Source organism: Anoplophora glabripennis, unplaced genomic scaffold (assembly GCF_000390285.2).
Source record: "Anoplophora glabripennis isolate ALB-LARVAE unplaced genomic scaffold, Agla_2.0 scaffold54, whole genome shotgun sequence".
Classification (NCBI taxonomy): Eukaryota; Metazoa; Arthropoda; class Insecta; order Coleoptera; family Cerambycidae; genus Anoplophora; species Anoplophora glabripennis.
In genome coordinates, this window is record NW_019416241.1 from 860,486 (window position 1) to 884,994 (window position 24,509).

The 24,509-nt window shown below is 32.3% G+C and overlaps 2 protein-coding genes across 2 annotated transcripts in view; one reads left to right on the top strand and one right to left on the bottom strand.

Annotated features, from left to right (window-relative positions):
- Positions 1-2,176: 2,176 nt before the first annotated feature.
- Positions 2,177-3,180, bottom strand: LOC108905175 (protein MIS12 homolog). Its single transcript, XM_018707961.2, has 4 exons — positions 2,995-3,180; positions 2,792-2,943; positions 2,562-2,699; positions 2,177-2,484 (listed from the first exon to the last, which is right to left on the bottom strand). The coding sequence occupies exons 1-4, from the start codon at positions 3,074-3,076 to the stop codon at positions 2,209-2,211; spliced, it is 648 nt and encodes a 215-aa protein (XP_018563477.1). The 5' UTR covers positions 3,077-3,180; the 3' UTR covers positions 2,177-2,208.
- A 5,497-nt stretch (positions 3,181-8,677) lies between these two features.
- The window catches only part of LOC108905165, a 47,711-nt gene continuing 31,879 nt past the window's right edge, over positions 8,678-24,509 (top strand). The window contains exons 1-2 of the mRNA XM_018707947.1: positions 8,678-8,759; positions 12,819-13,148. Of these exons, the coding sequence (XP_018563463.1) occupies positions 8,742-8,759; positions 12,819-13,148 (348 nt within the window). The 5' untranslated portion in view covers positions 8,678-8,741. The remainder of the gene's footprint in view (positions 8,760-12,818; positions 13,149-24,509) is intronic.

Here is a 24,509-nt window from a genome sequence, read left to right on the forward strand (position 1 = left end):
ATTTTTGTGTAAGATGTGAAAAAAATTTTTTTTTCGAACAGTTGTGGCAGCATGTTATAGGAAATTTATTCCAGTTTTCGAAACTGTCCCTCAATTCTCTGTACAACCATATGTTGCCGAGATATCAATGATTGAAGACAAAAGAATCCGTTTCCATTGAAAGTCCGATATTTTGATGAAAAATGGTAGTATCGGAATTAAAAAAAAAAAGGAAATTGAATTGAATAAACAAGCTATCTGGTCCATGCAATGGCTTAGCTGAAAATTTTTTTTACAAGTCCGTGACAGAAAAAAAAAGAAAATTTGCAAAATTTTTTTGTCGCGCTGTTCTAAGATCTAAAAACTATAATTTTAGAGCTTCAAAATGCTTTTTTAATTCCCGATACGACCATTTTTCACCTAAATACAGTCTGTCAAAAATTACGGAAAAATTTCGGAAATTCTTTTGACCCTTTAATTTTTTGCATTAATGTATTAGATTTAAGGATATTTAACTCTCTAATAAATGTAATAAATAATGATGTCTCTACTAATAATATTTTTGTTGTTGCAACTGCATTTAAAAAATATAAATTTGTAAAAGTACAGAAAAATTTGATGCCTATTCAGTGCAGCTGTATTTTCTTATATTATTATATTTATACTTTAACATTGGAGTACGAAAAATGTTCTGGTGATGGTAAAAATAAGATCAGTTTTGACATATTTTGACGATAGAAGATTAAGTATAAAATAGGATGTAGTTAAGAAATAATATTTTTTATTTTTAATAAACGCTGTTAAAATTGATATTATTTTTGATAAATCTTAATCCATGACTTAAATAATTTAATTAATAGTTTAATACAGTAAATATATGTTATTAATAAAATTTGTTTGAATTTCACTTTCTCATTTAATATTCCCAATTTATTAAGCATCTATTAATAAAAAAAATACTTATACAAAGACTGTGAATTAATTTTGAGGGATTTACAAAACTTGAGGTAACTTATGCTATATCGCATTGGACACTTCTGTAACTATTTGATGTTGAAGCTCTATCATTAGGCTTTACTTTTTATTATGTGTCTTTTTCCTGAAGTACAAACAACATATTTTTTCTCAGCTCTGAAGATATCCAATTAAAACGGAATTTACGGAACGTTCTACTTTTCCTGCTTAATTCAAAGAAAAGTACTGTTGAAACCCATCGACTGCTTTTGGAAACTTACAGCTTACAATGAACATACTCCATTGATTAAAATGTGTGAGTATTGGTTTTGATAATTTAGAAGTGGTGATATCGATACAGTTAACAAAGAATTTACTGGACAACCAAAATAGTGGAAGATGAGAAATTGGAAGCATTACTTGACCAAGATTCATAACAAACGCAGGACGAATTCGCTGAATCATAGAATGTTCATCACACAACCGTTTCCAAACAATTAAATGCACTTGGTATGATTCAAAAGCAAGCAAATTGGGTGTCATACGAATTGAAACCGAGAGATGTTGAACGGCGATGTCTCATGTAAAAAATTGCTTCAACGGCAAAAAAGAAAGGGTTTTTTGCATCATATCGTCACTTTGCCTGGTCATGCATCAACATCGACAGCAAGACCGAATATCCATGGTTCGAAGCTCATGCTTTGAATTTGGTGAGGTCAGTTTGGTCATGTGGACTATGAGCTGCTTTAATTGGAATGAAACCATCACTGGTAAACGCTACCGAACACAATTGATTTGAGTCGTGCATTAAAGGAATAATGACCGCAATTCGAGCAACGGCGCAATAAATTACTTTTTCAACAAGTCAAAAAATACTTAGAAACGCTGAAATGGGATGTTCTACCCCACCCGCCATATTTACCAGATATTGCCGGCTAATCTTACGAAGATACGAAAAATTGGAACAAACAGTGGAACAACTCAGGTTTTAATCCAACCTGAGTTGTTCTTTCGACGTGGAATCCGTATGTTGCCAGAAAGATGGACAACACTTTGAAACATAATAACGTACACAATTTTTCACAATTATGCCTTGAATTAAAAAAAAATAATAATTAACAAGACTAGTACAAATAGTTATTGACCTAATTAAATATATTTTTTGGTTTCATGCTTTTAATTATTAATTTTTATTGCGTGAACTGAAGGAAAAATTATAAATTATAGAAAATGTACTCATTTATTACAATATAAAAAACTTTATAACAACTTTGTCTACTTACACATATTAAAAAAATCATCCGACTCTTTAAGAAAATATTGTTCTAAATTCAGAGTTTCTGAAAGCTCTGATTCTCTGTCTTCATTGTTGAAATAATATTGAATACAGTGTTCGTAGATATCAAATATTTTCCTGTTTTTATCAGCTTCTACGTTTTCCAGAACGGTTTTTAGGTATTTGATTACACCATTTACCTTTTCGTACAAAGGTTTAACTGATGTATTAATAATTTCTTTCTGTCGCTTACATCTCTCCAGAAAAACTTTTTCCTAAAAAAGAAAATTGTATTTGAAACTGTGGCATTCATAACAGTTTTTTTCATTGGGTATTTTGTGGTTACTCTTACCGTCAAAAGCTCATTTTGCAAATCTATTACTTCTTTCTCTAATTGAGTAATATCTTGTTCTGAATATTGGTCAGTATTGTGCTTATCTTCGTCTAGAATAACATTCTTTGGTATTGCAAAGATTTTTTTAGTTTCTTCCTAAAATACAAACATATTTTAAATATTTTTTCCTTCTTTAATATCCACAATACGATTATAAGAAGTACATACTATTAAAATCTTCTTCAAACCTTAAATTTCTGTAGAGAAACTCTTGCGGTTTCCACGTAGATTGTATAAATTTGCTCAATTTTTTGGCTTCCTTCATCAATGTGTTGTTCTTTCAAAGCATTTTCCATTTCTGTTAACGCCTGTTTCATAGCTATACATACTTGTTCCTCAACTAAAATATATTATATATAAAAAATGTCAGGTTAAATATAATTTTACTTACAATCTTGATACAATTCTGTTGAACTGAAACCATAGTATTGTTTCTCATATTCGTCTGCAGTTAACCTTTCATCATCCATCATGTTAAGTAGTCACTAAATTATTGTATTTACTTTCTTGAATATTAATTTTTAGTAAATATTGGATATTATTCAAATTTAAATCAAGACAAACAGTCAAGTTAAGAATGACAACCGACAACCGTTGGTCATACAAATTTCGTCTTCTTCTTCCAAGTTCCAAGACGTTACGGCGTCAGACATTTGACCAGCGGTTCTGAAACATTTTATGCCGGATCACTTTCGAATGTGTACATAAACATTTTTGTCACACTTGTAAAAAAATAAACAGAAGGCGTTACAAAATAAAAGCTTCTTGTCCGACTGTCTGTAACATCATTTATTTGCAAAAAAGATATACCGGCTTTTTTCTTGCGTTGATATTTTTAGGCGTTTAGGCTGTTTTATTTACTTTGATTGAAAATTTAACCTGCTACAATATTAAAACCTTGGCATACCTACTTAAATAACATTTTTAAGTGTGGTGAACGTACAGGCCAGTTAATAGGAACATTATCCCCTCTACCCATCCATCGACGAGGGAATCTTTAGGTCAGGTTGTTGGACATTTGCAGTGAAATGTGGTGGAGCGCCATCATGCATAAACTACATATTAGCTCTGAGTAATAACGGCACATTTTCCAATAACTTGGATTTTGAAAAAATTCTAAATAAAATTCTCCATTAAATCTATTGGGTAGAATGACAGGACCAATAATAATGCCATCAATGATCCCAAACCAAACACTGATGTGAAATTCATGCGGATAATATCTTACTTTCACAGCATGTGGATTTTCTTGAGCATACACATGTTCATTATGAATATTTATTTTTCCGCTTCTAGTAAAATAGAATTGGCAGGTACAATGATTTAAAGTCGAACTGAATAATTTAAATTAATCAAAATTCTACAAGAGGCCAAAAAATTCCCAAATTATATCACCTATCAAATAAAAAATAGTTGTCATTATTGCCCTAAAGAGGAAAAAGTTATGAACGGATATTATCACCTCCACCACCACCATTATACATCAATTTTGTAGGAGTTGTAGGTTTTAAAAAACACTGTATAACACCAAAATATGTAAATTGAAAGCAAAAGTCAACACCCCAAAAATAATCGAAATCGAATAATACGTATTCGAGTTATTTACAAAATTCAAAAAATTTTCACGAACTTTGGGGCCATCTAGCGGCCAAACGAAGCGATTTCGGATATAGATGAAATAGCCTAAATCTGCCTATTTTGAGCTCACGAACTTTAACAAATAGGTCAAGTAAGTAAATTTAGTAACGAGTCCTACAACAATTCAGTTCAAAATGAAGTCCTTTCACATCAATACACTTTTGACATTTTCTAATCAAGCTATTTATAGAGGGGATTACAGTTTTCTTCTATTCTTTGCCACAATTCCTCTCGTATTTCTATTGGTTGACGTTATTTTTCAAAAGTCCCCATACAAAATACTCCATAGGATTAAGGTCAAGTGATCATGGTGGCCATCTTACCCATAGACCTTATAAACTACTGGACTCGCCCAACTGTCATTTTACCCAGATAAACGGTAAACGCTCAGACGTGTGCGAGAGAGATGGAGCTAGTAAGGGCTTAAGCTTCGTTCTCAGAATTCCGACTGCAACGCGCTACATTTAATTCAACCAATCAGCTAGCTATACTCGATTCCTTACCATTTTTTTTTTCTGTTGGGCCGTATTCAAAGACTTTATAAAAATAATATAGAGATTAAAAGACAAAAAATTTTAATTTTTTCCAGTAGTGTAGGTATGTAAAAGGGTTTATTATATTACTATCCTAATTACAGTACAATATATTTGAATTGTTTTAGCTATAATATTCCAAATAGTTTTTATAATGCCTTCTTTATGTATTTCTCCATTTATTTTCGTCATATCGTAAACTCGATCGGTCAACATTACTGCAAGCTCTTCTGACGTAGTTGTTCCAAATATTTCATATTTTCTTGCTTTGCAGAACTACATAAATTGAAACTATGTCGATGCTTTCTTCGTTCAACATATTATTTGAAGAGAATTTTTGCTGGAGCACATTATAAGCACATTTCAGTTAAAACTTTTTCTTTATATTCGGTTTGATGTTAAATGACATTTTATTTTGAGGATGGCGGAAATAATTTAATCTAATATGTTGTCATCAGAGACAGCTCTACATGGTCAGTCTTTTCAGAAAGTTGCAAAAAGTATAAATATGTTGGTACCGTCATAACTTTTTTCCTACCTATGAAATTTAATTTTTTCTCCACTTAAACATCTCTTTACGCAATTTATTTTAGAACACGATTTCACCATATTTAGTTTTTACGAATCTTTCACATACACTAACTCATACAAAAATTCAAGAAAATCAATAATGTCAATACATGACATTTACTTCAAAGTTTATTTACAGCATTTTGTACCGGTATACCCGTGTACCATCATTTATTTTACCGGTATTTGCCTCAACTACCTTCATCTTACTTGCACACATCAGCGCGATTAACTTCTCTTTCTAGGGCCAGTCCATAGTTTACTAGGTCTATGATCTTACCGGCTCTATACCAGGTACCCTTGGTTCTTTATATCCTGGTGGAAGACGTCCGATCCAACGAAATCCATAATATCCATTTTGTAAACTTTAATACCCCCAGAAAAAAAAAGTTTATACAGTAAACTGTTCTTATTTTTGGTAATGAATTTATTCCTGCAGTTTATGTATTTAAAGTGAAATCACCCTGTATAGGAAACTCGAATGAGATTACATAATTCACAGTTCTCACATTATTTACTCTTAATAAACGAATTAGAAGCTTTGTCCAAGTGCAAAATTTGTGAACATATTGTTTTATCTTTCTATAGATCAATAGGATACTTTTATTCAAATCTTAAATGTTACTTCAAACTTCAATTATTATAACTGTGCGAAACTTAGTTGGATAGATATTAGGTAAATTTGATATAAAGGAAGTGGCCTTTCTTGTGACCTGTTGTTTTGCAACAACTGATCTACATCTACATTTTATTCACTACTGTGGCAGATATACATTATTACCTTGCATGATCGTGGCGCAATGTAGGTATTATTTGATCCATGACAAAAATTAATTATTTGGACTAGGTGGAAATTGTGGAGGTCAAATACTCAGTTCTCTATATAGATGTTACAGATACAGTCAAAAAATTGTCTATACATTTGTGTTATGTAACAACGACTAATAATGTGAGATATTATAACAATACCGTTGAATGCAATAGTTTCTTACTGGGAATTGTACTAGTCAAATTGGATTATATTAATGGCTAAGTAATGCTGCCTGAAACGATTTATTTTATTATTTAGAGAATATTATTTTTTTAGATACCAACTTTTCTATTGCAAAAAGTAACGCATAAGTAAGTAAAGTATTATAAACTTAGCGCATAAATAATTATTTCTTTTAGTATTATTTATATTATTATTATTTGTTTTCTTTATAGATTTGTGGCATTTTCAGTTATTGTTTATTTTCTCTTTTGCCATATGAAAATGAAAAATGTTTTGAATAAATCCACACAATAACCTCTACACATAGTACCTACAGTCATGGGCGTAGGAAGGATTTTTGCTTGAGGTGGACCTAGGTCTAAAGCGACCAGTTGGTCAGCCGGCTAGTTCGACTAAAAAGATGTGGGGCGGGCACCGAGCTTTCTAGGGGAGGCCATGCCCATCCCTACCCCCCTCTAGCTACGCGTCTGCCTACAGTTAACGTTTCAAAAAATACTGTGATTTCATTATTATGTGGAAATTGTTGTCCATAAAACTTGATTCTGAATGAAATCTTAAGCTACTACTCTTTTTCAAAAACCGTTTTGAATTGTTCGAATATGTCTTTTTTCCCCTAGAAATCGTTATTGTTAAAATTAATTAAATTGGCGTATTCGTTGATATTCGTAAATGGAGTGGTGTCAAGCGAAGACGCAAAAAAATTAGAAGAATCAATTTATACACATAAATTCTCACTCGTCCTTCAGGTTTTTGGGGTCACTGATTACGAATTTGAAATTAGAGTTAAAAAAAATCAAAATGGCAGAGCCAATTGTCTTGTGCGAACCACCCACATCGATACATTTCTGTCATCTTCTATTAATGCAAATAATTGAAGCTAATATCAGGTGGTGGTTTTCTTTTAATTAATTACACCCGTCTTCTATTCGTTGCAGTAATTGTGGTCTTGTATCTGTTGAAGTAGAATAAACATTACTTTTCAGGTAACCCCGAACATAGAAGTCCAGGGGGTTTAGATATGGCAATCTGACTGGCCAAGACACTGGACCCTCTGCACCATTATGGTCGACATTGGCATTTGGTCTTCTTCCTATCCATCGCCCCATATAATTTTCATTAAGCCATTCTTATATATTATTCTCCCAAAACGCGCAGGAGCACCATCCATTGTATCCAGCTATTTTGTCGTATATTTAATGGAACATCCTCTAATAATTCAAATATGTAGATGGTTTCCTAGAAAGTTTAGAAATGACTGGGAATTTAGACTGGGTGGCAAGAAGAAAGGCCTACAAGCTTTATTGCGAATTATTCCGAGCCACACGTTCAAAGAAAATTCGTGTTGAAAAGATCTTGTCTAAATTTCATGAGGATTTTCTTGTGACCAAATATGCAGATTGTGAAATTTCACTACCCTTCGCCTTTGATAAATGTACATTTAGATATTATTTTGATTTAAGTTGTTCTTATTTTTAAAGATAGTGGGTTAGGGTTCCAGGGGAAACTAAAACGCATAAGGAACTCTAGATCACAGGTGGTGGTGGTGTGGAAACGAGTGTAAAGAATTTTGTTGATGTGCTTACAAATTCCACTTACTTTTAAGCATAAACATAAATATTCTTTAAATATTATGGTTATAAATGTCTGCCACAAAGGGATTGTATTGGTATGAATAACTTGAAAACGGCGATTCTTCGGAAAAAATTCAAGTTACCTTCTTTACAATAACTTGTAAAAAATGCAGTGGCGTAGGTTTTTCTATAAAAAAGGAGATTTTAGAGAATGCAAGGCCTACTGTCATAGACTACCTGTACCAAATTTTATTGAGATCGATTATTAGATTCCTATGATATAAACAAAAAATCAATTTTTTTTTAACAACTTCAACACCCTGTATCTCTAAAATGGGGCTGTTCCAGACCAATGTTTATAAGATAAAAACATATTATTTTAAAGAGATCTATCTGCCCTCGAAGTTTCCTGCATAAAATTCGGACCACCCTGTATATACTAGGCAATTATAAGCACAAAATCAATGAATACATAATAAAGATGTTACTGTCTGTTATGTGACTGAGACATAATGTACCATTCTTGCATTCACCTACTGGAAACATTGCCGTAATACGTTCTTGTATGGGAACAATATGCCATGGAGATGAAAGTGGTGGGAATTTCAAATTTTGTGTTGAAATATGAAAGAAATGTAATGCATCATTTAAATTATTGTTAGTTTTAAGATCACGTTCGGGCAATTCTGAACCAGACAGTATTAGATTAAGTAATATAAAAAATAGTTTCAGTTCAACTAAGTAATTCTTAATTAATGTCACAACTTCGCGTCACTTTTCACACTCTTTACGTTGGTTTACATACAGAACAGTTCTTGAACTGCTCGAAGATATGGACAAATTTCTACTGGTAAGTTTTTCCTTTTATTTTTTATTACTAATGTAGTAGCTATAATTACAAATAATATTTAAAATTCATGTACATTCATAGAAAAATACAAATGTTGGATGAAGAATTTTGGAAAATTGTTAATTTAAAAGTTAACTCCTATGCTCTTGAGTAATTAGAATTTCGTATCTTAAGTTTGGTTAGGTTATAAAAATAATGAAGTGTATTTTAAGGTATAAAATTACTAACAAAATATAACACATACAAATAAAGCATAAAAACATACCTAAAAGTTGTTATAAATAAAACAATAGACAATATAAAAATAACACAAAAACTAAACCTAAATAAGTAACAAAAAGTTGTTTTTGTTTCAGAAAACTTGATAATGTTGATTAGGTAATATTGTATGATAGAAATATGTTGCTAATTATATATTATATATTTTTTAATTTTTTGATTTAGCATCTTTAAATTAATTTTCATTTCCAATCATTAGGGTGCTTCTTTGCCATAAACATATTTGGAAACTTTTTTGGTTAGGGCGTGAGATTTAATTCAATAACATAATTGTAATGTCAGTGCCTCATAATGCATGTATTTTATTATGTGTTTTGATTTTAATTTTGTCAAGAAAATATATATTATTTAAAATATCTTTAATATTATAAAATAAAAGCAACATTTACAAACAATGGGTTCAGTGTCGCAATTTCTGTTAATTACGCGATGCAAGAAAGTTTTGTTCAAGTCACCTGTGTGGGAAATAGCACTTATGGTGCATTTTGTAACAGGAAATTCGCGCCTATAGTAATTATAATGTGTAAAATATATTTTTTCAATAAGGAATACTACGTAGTTTTAGTTTTAAGTAATTACATAATACAGGGTACAACTAAAATAATCGAGAAAAATGTTCATGCAAACATGTTCACTAAGACAAAAGCTCTATTTTGATTGGTGAAAAAAATAGTGTCGTTTCCGATTTTCTACATACGTATTTCCAACGATTTTTCTGTCATTATACATTAAATTTGACTCACGGATACAATAAGAGGTCACGGATACAGTAATAGGTACTCATTATATCATTCAAAATATCATAATACTAATAGAATTATAGTTCGAGAATTTTTTAATACTAAATATTATCTAATATTATATATTTGAAAATGTTGATAACTGAAATTTAAAATGTTAACATGTAAATTATGTGTCAAACAAAGTCGGCAAGTGTTAGGAAAATGCTACAAATTAAACAATTACTAAGAAAAAAAAAAGAAAAGTTTTGAAAATTATACTACGCAAAGAACTCACAAGTAATTCGTTCAAAAGATCACAAAAGGTAATTATGAACAATTTTATGAATTTTGCGAAAAAAAAGGAATTTTTGTTATTTGTCCTAAACTCACGATTGCAGTACTACAGTGTTAAAATAACTTTAGGAATTAAATTTATTTATATCCAATTTCCAAAATTCTCATTAGCGTTTAGTAATTCTGTTGGTTAACAAATTTGTATAACAAGTTCAGTGAATTCTTCCCTTTAGTCAAATGTATCATTCGATTTGCATTAGCCCATATCAAACATCTTCAGAGATATATTCATTAAATGCCAACACTCTGTATCTCGAATACTGGCTTTAGATCGTCGGTTTTTGGTGTAAAACTTAATGTTGTTATTATTTATGTAGAAAATATATAGTCAAGGGTTTTAATGAAAAACGTTGATTGGAGTCTTTAAAGTACGCAATTCTACAATATCTCATGTGTTGAAAAAGTACCGAAATGAAAATTTTATGTGTAGAGTTATATCAACCTTTCAGTGATATTTCCATGTTCATTCGGTCAACTTTTTCAGCGAAAATTAAACCATATAAAAGTGTTCAAATGTATTTGTTGAGTTTTATACTGATTTTCTATACAGGTGATTCAGTCATGATGCCATTAATTTTAACTACGTTTTTAAAAAATAAGCAAATTACCCCTTAACTCTCGTTGAAGCGAAACAGCTGATTTCCTCATAGTCCGGACGCTATATGTTTCAAAAAGTCCATATTTGGCTGAATCGTATATCCACGGAGATTATTGGCTTTCAAATATCACTAGAAATGAAAATTTGTGTATGCGCATAAAAAAAATTATTTAATTATGTATCTTTTCAAGAGTTGATTTTAGGCGAAAATGGAAGAGGAAAAAAACGTTTATAATTATTTTTTTTCTAAAATATGACTAGTTACAAATGTTCTTTTAGCCGTGCTGTCATTTTAAATAGATATGTACCATACTACTCATTGAAAAGCAATAAGTCACACAATGAGGTCTACGTACTATAAACTGAATAATTAGTTGGACATAATACTAAAAACTCATATTTAATTATAAAACATAGTGGAAACGTTATTGTCAATATTAGAAATACTAAATTGTCATAATCTAATATTCGAAAACAGTGATTATCCTTATACATTTGTTTTTATTAACAAATAAATAATGCTTGTTAATACCTGTTTAAAACGTAAAAAATATCTTATTCATTCATGTGCCCAGGCAAGAAGATCTGTTTCTGTCGTCCACTATTAAAAACACAGTAAAAGCTAGATTAGTGACCGAATGCAGTAGGTCAAGATTCACTCTCGATAAACCTTTGTAGGTCAGCGGTCAGATGCGGTCCGAAAGGGGTTTAGATAATGATTTGAAAAAAAAAATTCAGCGTAAATATGCATTTTAAATTTTTTTTAATCGCATATTTTACTCATTTTTTCCTATCTTCCCTTAAGATTAATGTCATTATTACTGAATCACCCTGTATATGCAAGTATAAACATATATTCCCAAGATACAAAGGGAATAAAATGTAAAATAGTGTTTTCATATATTGCATATAAATCCGTGAAGCAAATAAGTTTTGAAAATATTTAATATCTACTATATTTCTTTCCCAAGATGTTTACAAGACAGATAAAACAAATACCTATCCAAGGATTCTCTACCGTTCGTTTTTAATCAAAGAAAATAATTCGTCTTTGAGATTGATTTTCCTTTATCCCTATCTCTTATTCATATCTAGACTGCTTTTATTTCCATTATTGGACCACTGCTTAAGACGAAACTTATTAGGAGTCGGTTCCGCATTTCCTTTTATCCGTTGTGTAAAATTCGGCGGTGACGACAGACGATTATGATTGCGGAGAAAACCCCTTCAAAGGTTCTTTTATCTGATATGGGTTTCTTGTTTATTTCTCTTTAACAGAATCGCTTATAGCAAATATTTTTGTGTTTTTAATTTGACTAATGAAGGAAATATTAAAATATTATTAGTTAAACTTCAAAATATTGATTAATTTCGCATATTTTAATAATACTTTTACTTTGGCAATTAAATTTTTACTATAAACTATTTTATGTAGCGACATCTACAAGAATATGTTGGTATTTTATAAGAGGAAAATGGGTCTTTCATCTCTAATCTTAACTCGCATTAGCTTAATAATATTAAAACAAACCTAACAATCAGACGTCTGCGCCTTTAAATGGAATAGTTTCAAAGCGTTTCAGGAGACTCTAGAGTTTTGTGTTTATGTTCCGGACTTCCTCGTGGTTCGTGCATGAAACGTTGACTCCCTTAATGGGTGGGTTGAATGCTGAGTGCATTCGTTGAAATAACTACGTTTGTTTATTTATTTATTTAGAACAAAACTATCCAGGGAAGATAGTTGTGTGCTATGAGGATTATGTTAGATGCAGCTCTCTCTCGGGCATCATCTACGGCATTTCAAAGCGATTGAGTTTTTTTATTCTTCATTTGACTGATGAGAATACCTTTGTTCTACTGGCCTGTGTACAGCGTTAGGATTAAATGTTATTTCTCTACGTACAAATAAAGCTTCTTGTATCTACAGAGAAAAATGTTTTGATTAAAGACAAGGCTTAACATTAAATTAACACAAAACAGGTCATATCAAAAGCGTTACTGAAGTTGATGGAAATATTACAGAAATAATCTTGTTTCCATCAACTTATAAATAAAGATTAACAAAATCTGTGTTAATCCTGTACTAATTCTATATGTTTGTTTCAGATTCCTACGATTCTTTCGTGGTACAACCTACTTATACTCCTAGTAATCGTGACAGAAGTAACTGTAAGTTTAGAAGAACCTCACCCTGAAATATTTCTGCAGCCCAGGAACTTCAACCCCCATCCTTATGAGGTTGCCGCACAGAATGGGGAAAGGAATGGACCAGTCCTCTTCCCTCCAAATCCTGACGACAATCTCGTCGAAGATAGAAGTAACTTTGTCACTCCTAGAAATTTTCCAATTAGGGATATAACTCCAGTAGATAGCCATCCCTACGTTAAGGTTGCTAGAAAACATAAATACAGAGTCAGTGGACGTTTTAGTGATGGGGTAAGTGTACTCCTTTAAACAGTATATTTTCGACAAAGAAATGTAATTATATCGCGTGCATTATATCCTGCTTTTATTGTTCATTATGATCTTTATTATCTTTGTTAAGGTCTGTATAAATGAAACGGGTCTATCAAAAATAGATAAGTGACACAAAAATTACCTACAGATAAAAAGTTACAATTAAAAAGCTTGTTCGATACTATTTTAAGAAAATATAATAAAAATTTACATTAATTTAACAGAGTTACAGTTTTTAAATAAACATATTGGCTAACTTAGATTTTGTCATAAAAATTGCAGCGACGTATTTGAAAAAATTAATGATGATGGCCCCTCGAAGACGAAACGTTGGATTGCAAAAATGTTGACGCCATTGGATAGAGTGAAAAAAGTGGCAATATATATGCAATTTATTTTAAAATTTGTTTTCAAATAAAGCCACAAAAAATAAAACGGTTTTGCAAAATGTCGGGTTTTTCCGGATATCTCCGGAACTACTCGGAATTTTAAAACTTTCTAAACAGCATATTGTTAGGTATAAAAAAAACACAACTTTTTCTAATTTGAGCTTCTAATTTGAGCCACCCCGTATCTTTTACCGCTTACTAGATCCTAATGCTATCCCATCCCTATCTTGGACAGACCATAAAAAAAATTTATTTGCCCTTTTTACTAAATTTCTTACAAAAATATATATATTTTTTTATTAACTCTCATATGTTTTTACTCATTTTAAGGTATTAAGCTAATTAAATCCAATACGTTCAAGTCTTCTAAATATAATTTACAATGTACATAGGTAGTTACGAAATCATGAAAAGTTTTATAAGGAATTATACTTCCTGGAAACAAACTTGAAATGTTCACACGTAGATTATTATTAAAGACTGCAGTGCTGATCTACATATCCTCTAATACCATTATTAGGTGTATGAATAATAAGCTATTAATTTGAAACAGGCATTTAGTTCTGTTAAAGAACGACAAAATGTGTCGCAATTTTGTACATACATGCAAATACGGAGTATCTACTATTTAGTATATCCACAGTAAAATTTTGGGAGTATACAATTTTTAACTAAATCAGATACCTATACGTGTACAGGGTGTGGAGTGTATAATCTATAAAAATTAAACTACAGCTTCCTAACGATATTTGTAATAGAAAAATCTTATACGAACAAGTTCTATTTTTGCGTTTTTTTTTTCGTAAATTAAAGTTCAATTATGGATCAAAATATTTTCTCTGGAACGGTCCTGTCCGTGTGTTGTACGATGAGTTACGTGCTGTAGACCAGCTGCGTAAACAAATCGTCGTTGAAAGATATAGAAAGATACTTCTCAATTTTTGGGTAATTTTTCAATGCAAAAGTACAAACTAAGAAAAATAGATATTTAAAAAAACTGCTATTTTTTTATTATAATAATTAATACATTGGTGTTACTGCAAGAGTTCGCAAACAAAACCACATCCGTAAGCATCTGTAGTTGCCAACTGCGTGCACTAAACAAACTCCATTAAAATATGGAATAAAATGAAATAAAACTTACCATTTCTAGAGAAAATGTTGAAATAGATCCCCATTAGCGCGGATACAGGCATGGATGGCACCGACACACCCAATTTTGGCGAATATTTTCCCAAATTCCAGGTATTCCCCTAATTGTGTCAGCAGCTTCAAGTAGGCTTTCGCAATTCTTCCACCGTAGCAATTGGAGTATTGTAAACCAGTGACTTCAACTGACTCGAAAGATAAAAGTCCATTGGAGTTAGATCGGGTGACCGAGGTGGCCACGGCACAGGACTAAAGCGTCCAATCCATTACTGAGGAAATATTTCATTGAAAAGTGTCGTTCTTCTCGAGTACTGTGTGGAGGAGCCCCATCTTGAAGATAAAACATGCGTGCCCGAACTTGTAATGCAACATCGTCCAAAAATTCAGGCAACTGGTTCTCCAAAAAGTCAGCATATGTTGGCCCATTTAGTCGCCCTTCAAAGAAATAGGGCCCCCAAGTACATCGCCTGTTATGCCAGCCCAAACATTTACCAAGAACCGATATTGAAAATGAGCTTCCCTAATCGTATGAAGATTTTCATCGGCCCATATGTGCATATTATGGAAATTCACTTCATCACGGGTAAATGTCGCCTCATCTGTTACACAAACATAAGCAGAAAAGTCTACTTGATTGGCACATTGCCGTAAAATCCATCTGCAAAAACGCATTTGTTGATCACAATCCGGGGATAAAATCTGTCGAACTTGTTGCAGATGATAAGGGTGCAACAGCTGGCGCCTTAAGATACGATATGAGGTTCCTACTTGCTGTGCGAATCGTCGAGTACTTATTGTGGAGTCTTCGTCAAGATTTTCCTATACTGCATATTTAACATTAAGGTTCACTTGCCGACCACGTCCTTCTCCTCGAGGAATAACACTTCCCGTATCTCGAAGCCGCTGAACGTACTGTATGACTGTATTTGACATGGGGGGTGACGTTGTGGCCATCGTTCCCGGTACAACCTAGTCGTCGCGAGCGCATTTTCTCCGGCTGCACGATACACTAACACCATATCGACACGTTCGGAAATAGTAAATGCATTGTTTTCTCGGTTCATTGTAAAACTAGTTTGTGCACAAACTAAAAAATTAAGCAAAGTAAGAAATAAGGATCTCGTTCGTTTTTAATGTAATCGGCACGCTATTCTTATTTTTCACTTCTTTATAAAAATTACACTGTCTGGAATCTTTCACTTTTTAACACTGATGGGTCGATGGACGATGCTTAATATTTAATAATTAAGTGAATAATGAATTCAATACAAATACAAAATCAGTTGACTGCACAAATTTTTTGACAATGTAACCTAACCTTCTTTTAGTATTACTAGTATNTCTACATATCCTCTAATACCATTATTAGGTGTATGAATAATAAGCTATTAATTTGAAACAGGCATTTAGTTCTGTTAAAGAACGACAAAATGTGTCGCAATTTTGTACATACATGCAAATACGGAGTATCTACTATTTAGTATATCTACAATAAAATTTTGGGAGTATAAAATTTTGAACTAAATCGATACTTTCAGATACCTATACCTATACAGGGTGTGGAGTGTATAATCTATAAAAATTAAACTACAGCTTCCTAACGATATTTGTAATAGAAAAATCTTATACGAACAAGTTCTGTTTTTGCATTTTTTTTTTCGTAAATTAAACTTCAATTATGGACCAAAATATTTTCTCTGGAACGGTCCTGTCCGTGTGTTGTACGATGAGTTACGTGCTGTAGACCAGCTGCGTAAACAAATCGTCGTTGAAAGATATAGAAAGATACTTCTCAATTTTTGGGTAATTTTTCAATGCAAAAGTACAAACTAAGAAAAATAGATATTTAAAAAAACTGCTATTTTTTTATTATAATAATTAATACATTGGTGTTACTGCAAGAGTTCGCAAACAAAACCACATCCGTAAGCATCTGTAGTTGCCAACTGCGTGCACTAAACAAACTCCATTAAAATATGGAAAAAATGAAATAAAACTTACCATTTCTAGAGAAAATGTTGAAATTGATCCCCATTAGCGCGGATACAGGCATGGATGGCACCGACACACCCAATTTTGGCGAATATTTTCCCAAATTTCAGGTATTCCCCTAATTGTGTCAGCAGCTTCAAGTATAGGGATTCGCAATTCTTCCACCGTAGCAATTGGAGTATTGTAAACTAGTGACTCGAAAGATAAAAGTCCATTGGAGTTAGATCGGGTGTCCGAGGTGGCCACGGCACAGGACCAAAGCGTCCAATTCATTACTGAGGAAATATTTCATTGAAAAGCGTCGTTCTTCTCGAGTACTGTGTGGAGGAGCCCCATCTTGAAGACAAAACATGCGTGCCCAAACTTGTAATGCCACATCGTCCAATAATTCAGGCAATCGGTTCTCCAAAAGGTCAGCATATGTTGGCCCATTTAGTCGTCCTTCAAAGAAATAGGGGCCCCCAAGTACATCGCCTATTATGCCAGTACAAACATTTACCGAGAACCGATGTTGAAAATGAGTTTCCCTAAACGCGTGAGGATTTTCATCGGCCCATATGTGCATATTATGGAAATCCACTTCATCACGGGTAAATGTCGCCTCATCTGTTACACAAACATAAGCAGGAAAGTCTACTTGATTTGCACATTGCCGTAAAAACCATCTGCAAAAACGCATTTGTTCAATCAAAATAAAAACTTTTGTCTGGAATCTTTCACTTTTTAAAACCGATGGACCGATGAATGATGCTTAATATTTAATAATTAAATGAATAATGCATTCAATACAAATACAAAATCAGTTGACTACACAATTTTTTTGACAATGTAACCTAACCTTTTAGTATTAACACAGGTATAACACAGGGTCGGCTTTCATTTTCGTTGAATAAATGAACTTTAATTTACAAAAAAAAAACGCGAAGATAGAACTTTTTCGTATAAGACTTTTCTATTATAAGTATCATGAGGCAGCTGTAGTTTAATTTTTACAGATTATAAACGCCACACCCTGTATATCTATGAAACCTACAAAATAAGGTGATTATAGCAAAACAACGTATTATTAAGACCTTAAATAACTACGTTTGATTTTTTTGTTTCAATAGCAACATATGGTTGAAGAATTACTGGGATGATTGCCTCGCTGGTGGTCTTACTAATTTTTTAACTTCAGAGCCATATTATATTCTACAAAATGATCTATTTTTATGAATTTGAAACACGGAAGCTTCTGTACAATTCTTAGAGACAAGTTTGATATCCTCGATTACAGACTGGAATAGCCTTTTCCGTTCTTGCAAGACTATACTGAGCACACACGCAGCACTGACCTTATTTGGACAGACGGTAAACTTGACCCTCCAATATTCAAGTTTGTCTAAGCTAAACTAGACATACATTTTAGCGTGATTTACCGACAATGCAGTAATTATGATAAATCTATCCAATTAAAATGGTTTTCTTCATTAATTACGCTTACATAAACTTGCGGTATTGTTGAAATATAACGGAGATGACGGGTGGAGCTTTGTCGTGAGAAATGAAAGTCATTTTGGTTTGCAGCAATGGCGTCACAGGCGGCCCTGGATCTTGGGTAACAAAGAGACAAACAAGGAAAATACAGTTACATATTAAAAGAAAATTATATTTTTCCATGGAAATAGTATCATTGTACAATTAAATAAGTACAGATAAATGTTTTATGATATCTGTAAAGCAGGTACATTTGTCAGTCTCGTGCCTTGTCAAGTACTTAGTGTCTTAAAACACTTTTTCACTTAAATTTGTACTGTTTACAAGTTATTTTGTTGTATGTATACAACAGGAATAATTTCAAAATTGAAATTAATAATATGTAAAATATTTACCTTCTGCTGAGGTCTATACAGGGTGTTTCAGGATTAAGTTGACAAACTTTAAGGAGATAAACCTCATAAAAAATAAAAAAATGAAGTATAAATTTTTTTCCAGAGACGCTTCATTTTTGAAATATAGGGCGTTAAAGATTTTTAAAAAAATTCGAATTTTTTAAATAACTTCTAAATGAACCAAGCAGAGAATGATGATCAGTTTACGCAAAAAGTAATGTGGACAGATGAGGCAACATTTACTCGAAGGGGAATCTTAAACCAAAGGAACAACCATATTTGGTCCTACGAGAATCCACGGGCTGTAAGAGAACATAGTTTTCAGCATGAATTCCAGTGTAATGTATGTTTGGGTGTGCTGAACAACACTATAGTTAGTCCCTACTTCCTTCCGCATCGGTTAAATGCTGACATGATTACCGAGTTCCTTGAAAATGGTTTTCAAGATCTGTTAGAAGATGTTCCGCTTAATACTCGAATGAACAGTTGGTTTCAACTAGATGGTTGTCCTGTCCATTTTGGTAGAGGTCCTAGGGAGTGGTTAAACATTAATTATCCCAGGAGATGGATTGGTCGTGGAGGACCTGCAGCGTGGCCCGCACGTTCACCAGACTTGACACCGATGGATTATTTCATTTGGGTTGCTGTTAAACAAAAAGTCTACGAGGTACCAGTTGATACCCTAGAAGATCTGACAGCGAATAGTCCGAGCGTGTCAAGAATTAACTCCAATTCAGAGTCAATCGGCCACTACCTCCATAATTAGAAGATGTGCTTGTCTACAGTCCGGAGGTGCCCATTTTGAACAAAATATTTTTTAAATCATTTCATTTTTGATTCACTTTTCGCTTTGTTGATGTTGAATGATGATGAAAAAAATCTCAAAAACGAAGCATCTCCTAAATAATTTTAATACTATTGGTTAAACTCAAGGGAAGGGGAGACAAAAAGGCTTATTTGACTCACACATACTCGAGACTAAGACTAATTTTAATAGGTACTATATATTTATAGGTTTTATGAGGAACGTCTTCCTAAAGTTTATCGACAGAATCCAGAAGTACCCTTCCGAAAAATCAATTTTGCCATGCAACTATAAGAGTTAGGGAAAAAAGTGAATGTACACTTTTTGTCAATAACAAACTGTTCCATCTAAAAACAGCATCATTTTTTATTTTCAGTAGGGCCGTATTAATTTTTTTTTAATTTAATGAGTCCGAGTCCCCATAACTCCGCCACTGGTTGCTTGCGGGACTTCTACTTCTATGGAAAAAAGGTATCTTATAAGAAGTTACATAATTTTTGTTTGAGAGAAAAATTGGTAGCAGCTTCTGTATGACACTCGTACATCAAAATTTCGTGGAACTTTCTTCCTTTAAAAAAGAATCGTGGAGGTATGTGTACAAAAACTGATATAAATGATATCTACTTTGCGCCTCCTTATTCCATAACAAAGGAATAAAGTTAGCATTTATTTCCAGATATGAAAAAAGTTACCGATATTAGCTTTTATATTATCTGATATGAGTTTCAAAGTTTTTCACAATGTTGGAATTTGAAACAACGAATTACTTGATCATAACTGTAATACGAATTTAATTCTTTTCATCTTTTATGTCTGATACGCATACAAAAGGGCCAGGGTTCGCGCAATGGAAAATAATTTGTTTTTCAAAATGTTAGAATATACACTGTAAGAAAATCGGGGTGAGTGAAAACAATAAAGGTTCGGAGTTAATCCATTCAGTGAAATTATTGAGAACATTTTCACTCAATATTGGGCATTTAGATCATGTTACTCATTTGTGATATTTTTACACTCAAGCTTTCAATCAAATATAGTATATATTTATACTCTGTAAATAAATTGTTCACGTAAACTCGTATTTGATGCACTTGTACTTAAATCAGAGCAAATGTCCTCACTACTGAGTGAGTTTAAATGTATATTAATTTCGAGTCATTTGAATGGCGCCGTGAAGATGGCACCACTTACATATTGCTTCTGTAATCTCGACCACAGTTAATAGGGCCCGTTAGATGCTCCAGAAAAGCGTGATCTCTAGGAGAACAGGCCTTAGCCGTCGGCGGCGGGTGTCAGTTGGCGGGTCTCAGCCAGGACAGGAAGAGGACCCTCGAAGTGAGTTAATTTCAACACTGTATGTCCTAATTAACTATTTGTGAGTTATTTATTTTTGCACTCAATATTTAGTTAATTAAAAACCAAGTCTGAGTAAAAAATGGCTCAATAGTAGTTAAATTTAAATCACATTAGAGAAAAAGTCAATTCTAAATTGGTTTTATATGCTCAGAATAGTCAAAAGTCGCTCAATTGATAGTATGCAGTAACTCGGATTCGAGTAAAACTCACTCATTTCTGTTGCATTAGTTTCACTCAGTTGTACTCATACTAATAGAATAAAAATTTCACTCAATCGGGTGTGGACAGAAATTAATTGATTGAGTAAAATTGTGTGAAATTTGAGTGAATTTTTTTTACAATATACTATTTTAATCGCAGAGATGTAATAATTTTTCTAAAATACCATCAACGCAGACTGTGCAATGGGAATACAAGAGTATTTATTTTCATTGTGTTGTAATACGTCCTTCAAACTTGAACAGCTTATGAACAATCGGTTCTGGAAATTTTAAGTGTCAATTAATTCATAAGACTTTGAACGCTGTACGGAACTTTCAAAGGGTACTTTCCGTTTCAACATTGTCTCTGTTTCCAATCCATCTTCTGACTCGACTATAACTGGAATAGCATTCGCCGAAATCAGACATATATTTGGTTTTGTGTATTTTAACACCGTGTCGGCTTTTTTTCAAAATATGTACTTGTTTAGGAGGAGTCACTCAGATTCGTCAGCGTGTCAAAATACATTGGAACAAGACTTGAACTATTCCAAGTAACTTTCCTCGTTTAGTACAAATTCCATACAGCTGGTTTTCTTTATATTTCTCCAATATGTTTTCTCAAATAACTCAATAATAGAGGGCGAGGAAAAGTAACTAATGTTACAATACTTAAGATCAACGCTGTATCTGTTCCAATTTCTTTTTTTAACATTGCTGATTGGTCAACTTTATGTTGCTTCGAATAAAGTGCTTGCGCAAAATTATCCAGCAGGCACCACGACATCCTTACACTTGTCAAACATGTAGTCACGTTTGAACCAACCTTTACACGATTATACGTGATATTAAAACTGTTTTTCGGGATAACAAACGTTACACTAATATTAAAGCCGTATCATTTTGGCTGTAATTTTGTGAGGCGGAAAGAGCAATATCACGGTGATAGTGTTGAACGCACACAAGAGCAAATAGGTAGTAACGGTTTGTTTAGGTTCCTAACGACCCTTAATGAGTTAATATCGCAACTATTAGGGGTGAATACGTGTTTCACGAAATGGACTGCACAAAAAAAATCGTAGAAATAATGTCTGTGTTTATTTAGTTTCAGATAGCGTCATTACTGCAATCTGATAATTCTAGTGCAGCAAACAAATACTCGGTTTATTGTTTGCCTTAGCATTTGATACAGTGGGGTTCTAATCTTAATATGCCACTTTGAAACATGTGGAACAGGGTATGATTAAAAGAAAATTTTATATAGTTTAACAAACGCTTAAAATTAAAGACATTGTGTCATTAAATTCGCATTTGAAAACTAAGTATGCAATTGAAAGAACAAATGATCAGGCGCGCTGCTCAAAATATTCAAATGCTCATAATTTGAAAAAAAAAATATGAAAGTTACCTACTTTTAGTAGGTACTAAATAATACTAAAAATGTTTTACTTCCAATAAAGTATTGTTATCAGTTAAACAAAACTTTGATCCAGAAAATTTAGCCGACTATTTGTATCGCCTTTCTATTTAACTTTATTTAACTCTTTCTAATTAACATGGCTGCTAGTAATACTCATGTCTACAAAATTTTGCAAAATATTTCTCTACGTACCAAATAACATGCAGTTTTGGCGAAACAAATTAAAAACAGAATAGCTTTTTATTAAACTTTTCTGATGATAATACAAAAATGAGAAAAAACGAGAACATCTAGATGTCGATATGAACAGCTCTTTTAATTAAAAACTGAAAAAGTTTCGCAGTTTCTACAGTTTTATTAAATATTCAGTTACTTCTTACGAAACGTAATTTAGTTTCATATGGAAGTTTTAATAGCAAAATATTTTTCCTAATTCTAACGCTGAATATCATTTTCTTTCAACGCTGCTCATTACCAACAAAATTCATTATTTCAAAACAGACATGGTTGAATTTATTGAATTCTGTTTGAATGAAAGTAAGTATGTACATTTGAACTTTTCAAAAGGTACATATTAATTTATTTCATTTTAAGAAATAGCTGAATTAACGGGTATAAAAACGATGCCATTGTAAATACCTACAGTGTGTATGTAAAAAAAGTTCCACAAATCTGATTTATTGATCTTTGTATTTTTTACTGGTAATATATTAATGCCAACTATCATTTGAAAATTATTATTGCAAAGTTTAAAATAATTTTCTAAATAATTCATTTTAGTGGCACAAATTGAAAACTAATTATCTCTGTATGCAAAATTTCAGGACCAATTCAATACATTTATTTTCATTTATACAAATATTTTTATCGTCACACTTTCATACATTTCACAACATTCAACATTTTTTTTTATAGTTACAATAATAACAGAGCTACTATACAGTAATGCATCATTTTGTACAGGATAGATTAAACTGAACTCGTTTGGTAGGCTTGGCGTATTCTTTGAAAGGAAAAAAGCAGATAGTTAATTTGCATTTTTATCCGCTTTTCTGTAACATCGAATAATTTTATTATTTGTGAATATTTATTTCTATAGAAAGGGTTTCTGTTCTATTTTTTTTTGCATAGAAACCAGTGGTGTGGAAGATATTTTTGTACAGCGTTTGATTTTTCAGTTATAAACCAAACTTAGATATTTGATATTTTTTCATATACATACAGGGATTCTTCTGCAACTGTGCATTTTTGAATTCCTTGGTTAATATTAGGTTAGAGTTTATTAAATGTAACTGATGTTTAAAACTTACCGTTTAAAAAAAATTTACAATTTCAGCTCTCTAAATGAGGATAGAGTGCGTCTAAACCGGAAGAGTAGAAACCTGCAGTTTTCACAGTCATCTGTGAGCAAAATGTGTACGTTATTCAGACTTGAAAATACTGAGACCTACATTTAATAATCTTACGGTTTGAAATTTTTTTTTTTCAAATGGAATGACCCATAGGAATCATCATGGGTGAATGCAAAATTGAATGCCCTTTCGAGGATCCCAAAAAGTAGCTATGTAACAGCGTCAAGAAGGCCTTGCAAAACTACTTTTCTCTCACATTTTATCAGGCCTTGGACTGACAGTGTCAATATTTACTAGCATGTTTAAATAGTGGTTTGACAAACAAAAGTAAACCACTCACAACAACTAAAACAAAACACAAAACGAAACAAACTGAAATTCGGAACACAAAAAAGAGAATAATACTTAGACCGCTGATTTACATCAATTGCTCGAAGTGTCCTCCATTTTGATTAATACACAAACGAATTTTGTTTTTAAAAGACAACAAAAGTTCAACATTGGTCCGCGGTAGTTGGTGGGGTAATGTAAACTTTGCTTTTTATAAATCCCCATAAAAATAAGTCCAACTTGTCATATCTGGACACCTTGAAGGCCAACTTACTGGTCCCTGCGCCCAATCCATCTATTGGGAAAAGTTTCGTCTAAAAACTGACGAACCGCAGCGGTATTTTCAGGTGGAGCACCATCATGTTGCATCCACATTCTTCGAAGTGTAGCTAAAGGAATGTCGGCTAACAAATCTTCTAGAGCGTTTGTTAAAAAGTTTAATAAACTACTCTAGTTAGATGCTGGTAAAAAAAGAA

Bases quoted from the DNA above. Each gene is read 5' to 3' on its own strand.
- LOC108905175 (XM_018707961.2), bottom strand. From the start codon at position 3,076: ATGATGGATGATGAAAGGTTAACTGCAGACGAATATGAGAAACAATAC. The intron at 2,700-2,791 runs GTTTGAAGAAGA...TTTGTATTTTAG, and splicing joins TTTCTCTACAGAAATTTAAG to GAAGAAACTAAAAAAATCTT. The intron at 2,485-2,561 runs GTAAGAGTAACC...TTTCTTTTTTAG, and splicing joins TGCAAAATGAGCTTTTGACG to GAAAAAGTTTTTCTGGAGAG.